Raw genomic sequence first — 12,269 nt, 5'->3', positions numbered from 1 at the left:
GAAGAGGATAAAGAGAGAAATATGAATTAAAACACAGTAAGTTATCACTACATACCTATCAGAACGCCTAAAATTTAAAAAGCGGTAATACCAAATGCTTGCAAGGATGCAGAGAAACTGGATCACTCACCCACTGCTGGTCAGAATGTAAAGTGGCACAGCCATCTTGGAAGAGAGTTTGGCAGTTTATTTAAAAACCAAACATTCAACTCCCGTATAACCCGAAACTGTCTTTCTGCACATTTATCCCAGAGAAATTAAAAAGTTATGTCCACATAGAAACCTATATGTGAATGCTGAAAGTACATTATTGCAATAGCAAAAAACCGGAAACAATCAAAATTTCCCTCAGTAGGTGAATAGTTAAACAGTGGCATATCCACACCATGAAATACTGCTCAGCAACAAAAAGCAGCTACTGAAACATGCAGCGACCTAGATGGATCTCATTCTGAGACAGGGTCCATACATTTCACCATACGGATACAGGGCACAGTCAAGTTTATCAGCTCCTCCTTATGAGGAGGAATATAAAGGACCAAACAGGTGACTTAAGGGATATAAGCAAGGGGGATATTTTAAGGTGGGTGACAAAATGACTTCATTCTTTCCATCCCCTTACCTTTAAACTGTATGACAGTGCTCCCTGATAAGAATAACATGGGTCCCATGATGAATGTTGCTGCCACAGCAACTGTAGCCATTATACCTCCCCCTAGTCTAATGACGTGTCACTTCCTGCTTCAGCCTCAAATCAGCCACAGTGGCAGCAGCCCATGGAATCAGAGGTGAAGTTTAATGATGGCCACCGCCTCTTCCCTTCATTTAACCCAAGAGGCCATTGGAAATAGCCCAAGGACCCACTGAGGGAGATAGACACTGTTTCCCAGAAGTAAATACAGCTCAGCTTGTACTTTGGAACAACCGGTCAACGTTGTTACTTGCACAATCTGCTAGCAAAGGTTATGCAGTGCCTGAACACGATCATGGCAGAATCACCGGGCCTCGTCACCATCTGCCTTTTAGGATATCTACTCAGTGCTGAATGTACAGGTTTGTTTCCTTTTTAAAGATACACTGAGTGTGCTTATCTTTTAGATATAGAAATGTCTGGGGCTGTCTTCTTCACTAAATGATTACGGGATTTGACAGCAATGTTCAAGATTCTAGTAGTCAGCTTGTGGGTTGGTAAGTACTGGTTCTCTGGCAGCAATGTCTTCTTCATTTTTAAAACTAAATAGATTTACAATGTTTATAATACATTTTTAAATGGACACTTTTGGGCTTATGATTTGACAATGTAATTCCTTAGAAAACAGTCGTATCCTTGGTTAAAAAAATTAAAAGGGGGAAAATGTTTTAACAAGTAAACAGCAAAATACGGAGAAAATTAACTGTCATTTTGTGTTTCTTTACTTTGAAATCAAAATGGGTAACATTAAAGCATAAAAAAGGTTTTATTTACACAGAATTTTGATTCTTAAGACATTATGTGATTCAAATTTTTAGAACTATTTAATAGGGCATGTCTCAAATTTGAAAAATGTATAAAATTATATACCTTCAATCAAAAGTTGTAGTTAAAACAGAGTAGTAGTTAAAGTTGTAGTTAAAAAAAATAATAAACTGTTATTTATCACTAAAGTTTTCTGAGTTAGGAAGAAACTAATTTGTCTCTGATTCTAAGCATCTCAGTGTTAATACAAGAGGAAATTCAGCAAAGCAAGTCCAGGAATTGGCAAAAAGAGTAGGAATTTCGTTAATGTGATTTATATCACTTGGTTTTTTCACAATTTCAGTGACTTTATGCAGCCCCCAAAGAAGGCCCACAGGGAAGAAATTATCCTACTTAGACAAAACAGCATGTTCTCACAGGAAGCATTTATCACACTTACTTGTCAACCTTCTATAACAGAATCTAGTAGCTGACAGTGCCAGGATCAGGGGTGCCAACCCTAAGCGTCCGCAGAAAGCAGACTGGCCCTGTGGTTCCCACTCCAGACATGATGTCACACAAAAATGCAGAAATAATGATAGTAGAATGCAAAGGTTAAATCAAACCAGCAAAGTGGGTAGAGTCCAGGAATAAAGAAATTTAGCTAGAAAACTCACCAAGGAGGACATAAAGCTAAATCTTTACACATACCACATCAGTGTGAGATCTAGGACAAAGGATCCAAACCCTTCCTTCCAGATAAGTGGCAAGATGATGGCGGTTTTAAGAAGGATGCTGCCCTCTTGAAGACCTCAGATGTTGGAAAAAGGATAGATTCGGAGAAAAAAAGAGGGACTATGATTTCAGAGCTTGGGAAATAATGACTAGAAGAGATAAGCCTGAAGGGAGGTTAAATATATGGCCCTCAGACAATCCTGAGGAGAAAGGCAGTGCGATTCCGGAGTCACTGTAACAGGTCCTTGAGCAGAGCATGGGGGGATGTCCCTAAGGAGGGACAGGGCTGCTGCAGCACTCTCTTCTGCTGCTGACCTGTCACTGGCTTCTAAACGCAGTCTCTACGAATGATTTACTGAGAGGCTGCATTTTCACGGCTGCTGCCTTTGGGTATTATTGCATCAATTTGGAATTTTGAAATCAAAATTGTTCTGTGAAACCAATCCCATTTTGTACAGTGTATGGACCGAATCTGTGACACAGCTGTCACAGCTTTGGTCCATATGCTGTACACAACTTTACTGGGTAACTTCTATGGTCCCAGGTACTGTGGCAAGGTGCCGGGGCATGGGAATAAACCAGACTCCCTCTTTGACCTAAATCACCATGAAGTCAGGTGAGAGATTTCAATACAATGTGATAAAATGTGTACCAGATGCTAAAGTAGCACAGAGAAAGGCATATCTTAACTGGGGAAACACTGACAGAGACACTATTTTGAGCTGGGTCTTAAAAAATATGTAGACTCACTCTCCTTAAATGTTTGATCTAGGGCATCCTATGCCAAGAGGATCACTCACGAGTAGAGATCCAGATCCACAAAGAACGTGAGGTCTTTCAGGAACTCAGTTATGTTTTCAATATTGAATATGACAGGTGACGTGAGGTCAGGTCATCGCATAATGAAGGCCCTAAACTAAGGAGCTTGGACAAGAGAATGCAGTGTGGAGTCATCGGAAGTGTCAATATGAACACCACTAATGGCTGACTTAGGATGCTCAGTCAGTCTGGCAACATTCTACCGAATTGTGTGAGGAAGGGGTGGCCAGACTAGGGGAGACCAGTCCTGAAGCCACCGCCAACGTTCAGGGAAGGCACGAGGGCCTGAACCTGGACATTAGCTGGACAGAGAGAGAAAGGAATTCAAGTGACATTAAGGAACTAGAAATGATATGACTTAAGCATCTGGGTATGGAAGGGGAACGGGTTTAGAGGAAGTGCAGAGCATCTAACTTGGGCATTTAGGATACAGCACAACACCTCAAAGCATGGACTGTGCAGTCTGACTGCCAGTGTCTAAATTCTGACCCTGACACTGTATTATGTTTCCTGGGGCAAATCATTCAACCTCTCTGAACCTCCATTTTTCTGATTTACAAAAATGAGACAACAGCACCTAACTCATGGGATTGCTGTGAGGAGGGAAAGAAATAATGGATGCTAAGCACTGAGCACATTGTCCAGTACATCCAAAGCATTAAACAAACATCAGCTCTTATCAGTCACATTATGATGTACAGATACGGAGCTGAAAAAATAACCTGGAATCGAGAAGATATATCCGACTAGAGATGGGTATTCAGAACTCACTGTTGTATTAACAGTAGTCACAACCATGTGTGTCTGATGATCCAGAGAGTGAGCATGGATCTGGTGGTACCTAGTACCGTGCCTGGCAGTAGTGAGTGCTCAGAAAATTGTGTTGAAAGAGTCAGCGCTGGACTAGGGCAAGGCAAGCAATGCACATAGGGCATCAATGTACTTGCACAGAAATAGTGCCTCCTTAGATTCTGTGCCCTTGGTGCCTTGTTTACCTCACCCAAGTCCCAGCCCTGGCAAAGATGTACAGAGTGAAAAGGGACAAGGCCAAAGCGGAGGCTGGAGGCTGGGAGAACTTGGAACATATAAGGGGCAGGCGGATGAAGGGGAATTAATTGATTCAAGTGGTGGATGAATAACAAGAGTTAGAGCAGAGAGGAGAACCAGAAGAGACTGATTTCACAGAAAGAGTGCCCTGCAAAGGAAGAGATTAATAATTACAAATGTTTCGGAGCAGGCAGAAAATGCACAAGCTCAACATCATCCTTTAGGAGGTCATTGCTGATCCTGAGAATAGACATTTCATTATACGGATGGGAGGAAAGGAGAAAGAGCTACTGGAAAGTTCATTAAATAAAGGAAACAGACTCACAGACACAGAAAACAAACTTAGGTTACCGGGGTGTTGGGAGGATAAATTGGGAGTTCGGGATTGGCAGATACTAACTACTATGTACAGAATAGATATACAAGTTTCTACTGTATAGAACAGGGAACTATAGTCAATATCTCGTAGTAACCTATAATGAAAAATAATATGAAAATGAATATATGTATGTATATGTATGACTAAAACATTATGCTGTACACCAGAAATTGGCACTTTATAAAGTGACTATACTTTAATTAAAAAATAAGAATTTAATAAATAAAATCAGTTCTGAAGGATAAATAAATAAATATAAAGAGAATTGAGAAAATGAGGAAGGCAGGCCAGACAGAGGAGTGAAAATGAAGCGAGATAACTAACATACACCAGCCTCCACATACTAGCTCCCTGATCCCGTCAGCAACACTGGGAGGTACGCAGTCTGATTATACTACTGATTATACCGATCATATCCATTTACATTCGTCAGCATTAAGCTTCAAAGATTATGTGACTTGCTTAAGGTCTCATGGCCAACAGGTGGTAGACATGCGATTCAAACCCAGGTGTGTCTGATCTGACTCCAAACCTCTATTTTTCCACCAGACCACACTATAAATGGATATAGACATAGATGATTTTGTAGGGCCAAGCAAATAAATTGCTGAGCAGAAAGGAGGGCCTGATGGAGGCTGGGAGGCATGGACATGTGCTGGCCACCTTGGGAGGGAAGGAAGAGGCAGCCAGCTGCACTGACCTAGGGGTGCAGGGTACCACAGCACCGAAGAAGGGGTGACAGAAGTCGAGAAAGTTGGCAAGGGAAGAGTTGAAGAGAAAAAGTCTAAGCTAAATTCAGGAAAAATGTGAAGCCCAAGAATAGCAAAAGTGAGAGGTTGTCAAGAGACTAGAGGCTGCAATGGAAATAAGGGAATATAGCTTCTTTTCTTCTTTTTTTTTTTTTTTTTTTTTTTTGAGCTAATGAGAAAACAATCCCAAATGCCCTGGAAAGTTCACCTTATAAATACCTGGTCCTTTTTAGATGGTATCAGACAGTCTCCTGAAAAAAGTTAAGAACTCCAGGCAACTTCCAGAGTTCTTATTATTTATTACAGATACAGATACTGTATTATTTCTATCTAGAGAGGCACATACAGAGACAGAGAGAGCAAAACAGAAAGACAGAAGCAACTGAGATTTGCGAGTCGGGGGAGAGGAAGGGAGGGAAAGAATTAGGTCAGAGACCTCAGTCCTCCAGAGTTCAAGAGTGTTCCTACACACCAAGCAGTCATAGCTAAAATAAACCACATCCTGATCCCAGAGAAAAACTTATGTCGCTGGAATTCCTATAACACACGCCAACTGAAGGTGTTGTGAGTCTGAAGATTAAAAAAACACTAATGCAGTGGTTTTTCTTTAATTATCTAGTGAGAGATACTGGGGTTGCCTTTGCAGCTGGTCCACCGTTAGGCCAGTTCTTCCAAGAGAAAATGTGTTGCAAAGTCATTTGGGCAACTGCATCCTGGCAACACAGCCCGGCAAGGGTGATGGATCACCTTGCAAGGATCTGCAATTAGCTATTTTCAAATGATGACAAAGTGTGAAGTTAACTGCTTGTTTGAGAACTTTCTTTTTCATCCAAAGCAAATTTAAATATGATTGAAAATCTGACCTTTTATTACCGAAGCTCTCTTGACTAAAAGTAAAATTGAATTTTAATTCCTAAATCTCCATGTGTATACAGTACTATGAGAACATCATAGATTTTGGCTCTATGCCCCAAAGATAAATTGGCTATGGGATTACTTGGATTAAAAACAAAGCCTTCCTTAAGAGATGTATTTAATTTTCATGAAGTTTTCTTTTTTTTTACTAAAGCTAAAGAATAGTTCTTTTAAATTTCAGTTTTTCTTGATCATGAAAATGCCACCAAAATTCTGAATCGGCCAAAGAGGTATAATTCAGGTAAATTGGAAGAGTTTGTTCAAGGGAATCTTGAGAGAGAATGTATAGAAGAAAAGTGTAGTTTTGAAGAAGCACGAGAAGTTTTTGAAAACACCGAGAAAACTGTGAGTATTTCCATATAACATCCTTCAGATGCGGAGCAAAGAATAGAAAACCTAAAAGGTGGGGGGGAGACATACTTCACTTCGTAATTTTAAAATATCTATACATATATGTGTACTATAAATGTTATAATAGAAAAGGAATCAAATCCAAAACATTTTAAATGCTACAATTAACTTGGCCTCTTTTTCCTTATAGACTGAATTTTGGAAGCAGTATGTTGGTAAGCAATTCATTTTATCTTCTAGCTGGTATATGAAACATTGAGAATTATGTATTTTTTCTCTGTGTAAACAGATAATATATTAAACTCTGTCAAAATGGCTCAGGGAAGTAAGTCCAACTCTTTTACCCCAAATGGAACGGTGATATACTCCAGGTTTATGCCTGCCTGGGAGGTATCTGCTGGCAGGTAAGCTTACTCCTCCCTAGGGCTTCAAAAAGAACATCATTCCACCCCAGGAATCTGGAAGGAAGAAACCAAAGAGAATTTCATCTGGGACTGAATGAGAGCTTGCAATCCTCAGTAAAGAATCAGAGAATGCTGACTGACTTAAATGCTCACTGTGTAAAAGCCCTCCTCCTCCTGGTGGCCTCCAAGGCCCTCCTAGGTGGCCCCACCCTGCCCACTGCCCCTCAGACTGCCCCTCACACACTGGGCCCCAGGCATCCTGGCCTCGCGGCCGCTCCTTGTACCTCTAGGAATGCTTCTACTTTAGAGTCTTAGGTCTGACTGTTCCTTTAATGTTGAATGTTCTTCTGCCAGGTTCCTTTAGGCTCACTCCCTCACCCACTTCGGGTCTTCACTCAAATGTCACCATCTCGATGAAGCCTACCTTGATCATCTATTAATACTTCAACCCGCCCCCTTGTAACCCCATCACTTTAGATATCGTATCCTGTTCAATTATCTTTTCATAGCACTTTCCACCATCTGAGGTATCATATAATGTTCTTACTTATACTATTAATTTTTCCCACCTCACTAGAATGCAAGCTTCATCCTGGCAGGGGTCTTCCATTGTTTTGTTTATTGATGTATTCTTAGTACCTCGAATAATATCTGGTACAGAAGCACTGAGTAAATATTTGCTGAATGACTTGACCAAAAGGAGGAAAAGTCAAAACTTTAATGACAACTAAATCTTAAAGCTAATTTAAAATCCAGCAGCAGGATGTTGAGGCAGTGTAAGTTTCCCAGGTTGACTTACCAAAGACCATCTGCATGGACAGAAACTAACCTGGATGGCAAATTCACTGAATTCCATCAATTCTATTTTCCAGATTCTATTCTGTAGACACTAATGAACTTGTTCATACTCTTGTAACTCATTTCTCCACTTGTTTTTAAATAACGAGGAAATAAGAGGTCCGCCCCATTACATTTGCTTCATCTGGTTTCCCTTGTTCTTAGTAATGAACGATACCATGCCAACTCTCTACTGAGGTATTCCTCTACAGTTAGTCCAAACAAGTCTTTTTATTCTCTATTTCCACTCTAAATAAAACTTTGAATCTTGCGATATATTTTTTTTAAAGCAAATCAATTTCTACTTCCACCTCCCCAAAATATTCCTAGCTGTATTTAAACTCTCCTGATCCCTTCATTGCCCACGGCCTCCCCTGACTTGGCTTCCCACCCCTGAGCAGGGGTTCATTAGCACCTCTTAAACACCATATTTTGAAGTTGGGTCCCTGCCATCTAGGTCACAGGCTGCACTGTTTACTGGTAAAGATAAGATGTTTACTTGGGTAAAGATACCTGGGAAACATCAAGGGCATGATTCTGTTGTTGAACTGAAACAGACTCCAGCAAAGATGGGTTTACTCAGGATCAGCAGAGAATCACAATCAGGGTCTGCAACCATGAGGAGCCACATGCAAGTCCCTGCATGGCAAGGGAGGGAGAACTCTTTTATAGAGGGGAAAAGAGGGCTATATGAAACCAAGAGTCCATGGCTCTTCATTGGCTGAGTCCTTGCTAGGAAAGGAGTCTTTTTCCTGTTGGACTCTGTTACTGTCATAGGGCATGAGAGCTCTCTCTTCTGGTCTCTTGACCCTATTTAACTCAGGTTTCTATTCACTAATTTTTTTTTCACACTGTCATGACTGCTTTGTCTTCTAAAAATTAAACAAAAACAAGAACAAAAAAGAAAAAGAAAACAACTGCATGCTTCTTTTCACTTTGCAGCTGAGATTCCTAACCACCCCAAAACAGCCAATGCTATTTCTCTGTGTAGGAGCTTTCTCACACAGTAGGGACACAGGCCCCTCACTCCTGCCCTGTTCTCTACCATCAACTAACCATGTAAAGAGCCTGATTAAAGAAGAAACATCACCCAACCACAGTAACCAGCATCTGACCAGCACTTTACAGTTTACAGAGCACCTGTCACGTTTAATCGTCACACCAACCCTGTGAGCAAAGCATTATTAACCTCATTTTACAGAAGAAGAAACTGAGGTTTAGGGAGGTTAAGCGACTTGCCAAAGGTCACCCAGCTAGGGAGTCATGGAGCCCAGAAGAGAAGCCAAGTTCTCTAGTGCCCAACCCCTTGCTTTCCGTATTACCCAAGCCCTGGCCTTCAAATCCAAATGCTGTTATTCATTAAACAACCACCGAGTAGCCTTAAGCAGGAACCTCTCACTTGGCGAGGTCTCATCTCTTGTTGTCTTTGACCCCTACTGTCTGTGGCTTTGCCTCAGCCCAAAGTACACACAGACAAGCACCCAAAGGAGGACTAAAAGCAGGATAAAATGACACTCATTTTAAAGATATGTCTCAGCAAATGAGTTGCTGTGTAGCTGGCTGCAAGCCCAGACCCTTTCAGTGAAACATCCTAAATAATTCAGATCTGTTGGTCTATAATATAAAGTGCAAGTGTAGCTCGTTTTTTAGACTGGTTCTGAACATCAATAATAATAAACCAGAGATAACGTATTTTGTTTTCATAGAATTGGAACAAACTGAAGTATCTGTGAAAAAGCACACTGGATCAAGGGGCAGAGGGGACAAGGTCTAATTTTTACAACAAGCAAATTCTCCAGAGAGGGACTATTTCTGAGAAAGCAATATTAGCCCTTAGTCAACAGGACCTGTATACATGCTCCTGACCGTGAGGGTGACGGACACCCTACTGCTGTCCCTTGAGCAGGTGGGGGTCCACACACTAGATGTCAGGGAGCTTTGCTCTCAAATATGACCAATAATTAGAAAGTTCTCTGTAATTGCCCCCTTTCTCTCGCTGTTTTATTCTTAGGTCATCTTTATCGCTTACTCTTCTGTTACTCATATATGAAGTCTTGCTGATCTAGCTCCCAGTTTTCTTCAGGGCTCTCTCTCTCAGCTGTGTGTGTGCCAGCCTCCCTTCTGGTTCTGTCCATCCCTTTCTTCTGAAGCTTCCTTACAAGTCCAGGTGGAGGCAGAGCTCTAAGAAACCAGACTGAAAGGTTCCCTTCTCATCCTGACCCTTCTCCTCTTATCTATTCCTTCCTCTTGTTTTCTTACCACCAGCATCTTCAAAGACTCTCAAGAACTCTGTAAATGTAGAAACTTCAGGAAAGGTAGGAAGGAAACATAACCAACCTATAAATAAAGCACATTTTTCAGAATCTTTTCTAATTCTTCGCCTTGAAAGTTGTTTCTGACTTTGTCTAGACCATCTGGGACCTAACTCAGACAGCAGAATATCCTTAAGCAGTAAAGCATCTTTTCTATTGTTCTGAACCACTACTGCATACCATACTTACGAGTTCAACGATAATACAAGGAAGCAGGCACATGCGCTCCACGCTGAGGCTGCCAGGTCCTTGAGTGGAGTTACTCTATGTGATCTAGCTCAGCTTGCTCTGCCTCAGATGACACACAGGTAATTGTTGAAGCAATGTTATTCAATTCAGAGTTAACTCCACCCTCATTCTATAAGGAAAGACGGAACATTCTTCTCGCCCTATGCTGACAGAGTACACTTCTACACTCAGACATCCTTCCCCCCGCCTCCTCTTTCCCTTCGGGTGTCTCAGCTATGTACATGCCTTCCTCGGGGCAATTTCCTAGGACAGTGTTAGCCTAAGAACCTGTATTTGAGTTGCTTTTAGAAGATAGGGGTGTCCCATGAGCAGCTGGTTTCCGGGTTCGCAGTTCTGCTCTGACCTTAAATCAGGCTCTCCCCTGAGTCTGTGTCAGAAGGACTAGGCATTCTCAGCAATTTATCAGCTAATTCAGTTTTTTAATCTATCTCAAAGATGGAGATCAGTGTGAGTCCAGTCCATGTTTAAATGGCGGCCTGTGCAAGGATGACATTAATTCCTATGAATGTTGGTGTCAAGCTGGATATGAAGGAAAGAACTGTGAATTAGGTAAGTAACTATCTTTGGATTATTCATGGTTCAGAATTTCCCTTTGACACCAGATGAAACTGGAAAATGCAATATTTATCTATCATATTCTCTCTTAAAAACATACACATTTTTATTGCGGTAAAGAACACTTTACATGAGCTCTACACTCAACACGTTTTGGAGCTTACGGTACACCATTGCTAACTCCAGGCACTACGGTGACAGTCTAGACAGTCGACGTCTAGAACTTACTCATCTCACACAACTGAAACTTCCTACCTGCTTTACAGCCACTCCCCATTTTCCCCTCGCCCCAGCCCCTGGCAAGCACAGCTGTATTCTCTGCTTCTATGTGTCTATTTCAGACACCTCTTGCCAGTAGAAGCGTGCAGTACTTGTCCTTCTGTGACTGGCTTATTTCATCTAGCATATCCTCCAGGCTCATCCATGTTGTTGCATACGACAGGATTTCCTTCTTCTTAAGGCTGAGTAATAGTCCATTGTATAAAACATACTTTCAAAGATTATAAACATTCATTTTATCTGTAGTCACAGTTTCCAGGATGAGTTCAAGAAACTACATTAAGAGCAATAATCATATTTGTTAGCTAGTATGAAGTGGTAATGATGTTCCCTGGAATATTAATCCTCAATAACCATATGCACTCAGTTGTATTATGACCCCCATTCTATGCAGATGAGAAAAGTACAACTCAAACAGCTCAAAATCACTGAAGCAGTAAACGGTTGAGCCAGGATTTGAACTTCAGTCTGTCTGACCAAAACCCATGCTTCTAACCACCATCCACAAAAGGCAAAAAAACTAACCCATAAAATTGAACTTATGACTACATCACTATCAATAAAAGCAGCAGAAGTCAACTAAGTATAGAATTGGAGTACGGCGAGGACAGTTCTCCCACATGACAGGCACTTCACACACACAAACTACCTCATATGTTAAATTTGTTTGACAAAAATCAGAGCTCATTCCTGAATTTGATTACATTGAATTACATAGAAAATCTAGGATCATTGTGCATCTTTTCTTCTCATAGCCTAGAATATTTTTTCCTGAGAATTTAACAGCTGGAGCAGTAAACCCCCAAGTCCTTTATCTATCTGTTTATTACCTCTGGATGCAGGATTACCAGTATTGTGATTGTGAAAAGCACAGTGCTAATGACGGATTCTCTTTCTACTCTAAAACTCTAAAAGAATAGAGATGCAATCCTCAGGAAAGAATTTAACACCACAGGCTACATGACTAGGGGCAAAGAGTAGAAAATTAACAGGACTCTATTAAGGCATATGGCAATCCACCTGACATGCAGACGAAAAGGGCAGAAAACAAAATGAAACGCAGCAGCTGTACTTGTCCTATTGAGAAAGGAAAAAAGTCATCTCTAATGTTGTTCAGAAATCCTTTCAGTGCTGAAGAGAAATCCATTGATCTTCTTCCTCTGAGATCTAAAAGATGAAAAGGAATAAAAGATAGGATAAAAG

At 41.0% G+C, this 12,269-nt stretch overlaps 1 protein-coding gene across 1 annotated transcript in view; it reads left to right on the top strand.

Moving 5' to 3' along the window:
• Window positions 1-773: 773 nt before the first annotated feature.
• F9 (coagulation factor IX) overlaps window positions 774-12,269 on the top strand; it is a 30,378-nt gene continuing 18,882 nt past the window's right edge. Inside the window, exons 1-4 of the mRNA XM_010976378.3 lie at window positions 774-1,053; window positions 6,261-6,424; window positions 6,621-6,645; window positions 10,668-10,781. Of these exons, the coding sequence (XP_010974680.1) occupies window positions 966-1,053; window positions 6,261-6,424; window positions 6,621-6,645; window positions 10,668-10,781 (391 nt within the window). The 5' untranslated portion in view covers window positions 774-965. The remainder of the gene's footprint in view (window positions 1,054-6,260; window positions 6,425-6,620; window positions 6,646-10,667; window positions 10,782-12,269) is intronic.

The sequence above is a fragment of the Camelus dromedarius genome, chromosome X, assembly GCF_036321535.1.
Source record: "Camelus dromedarius isolate mCamDro1 chromosome X, mCamDro1.pat, whole genome shotgun sequence".
Classification (NCBI taxonomy): Eukaryota; Metazoa; Chordata; class Mammalia; order Artiodactyla; family Camelidae; genus Camelus; species Camelus dromedarius.
The sequence above is the reverse complement of the archived record's forward strand: the minus strand, read 5'-3'. Positions and strand labels throughout refer to the sequence as shown.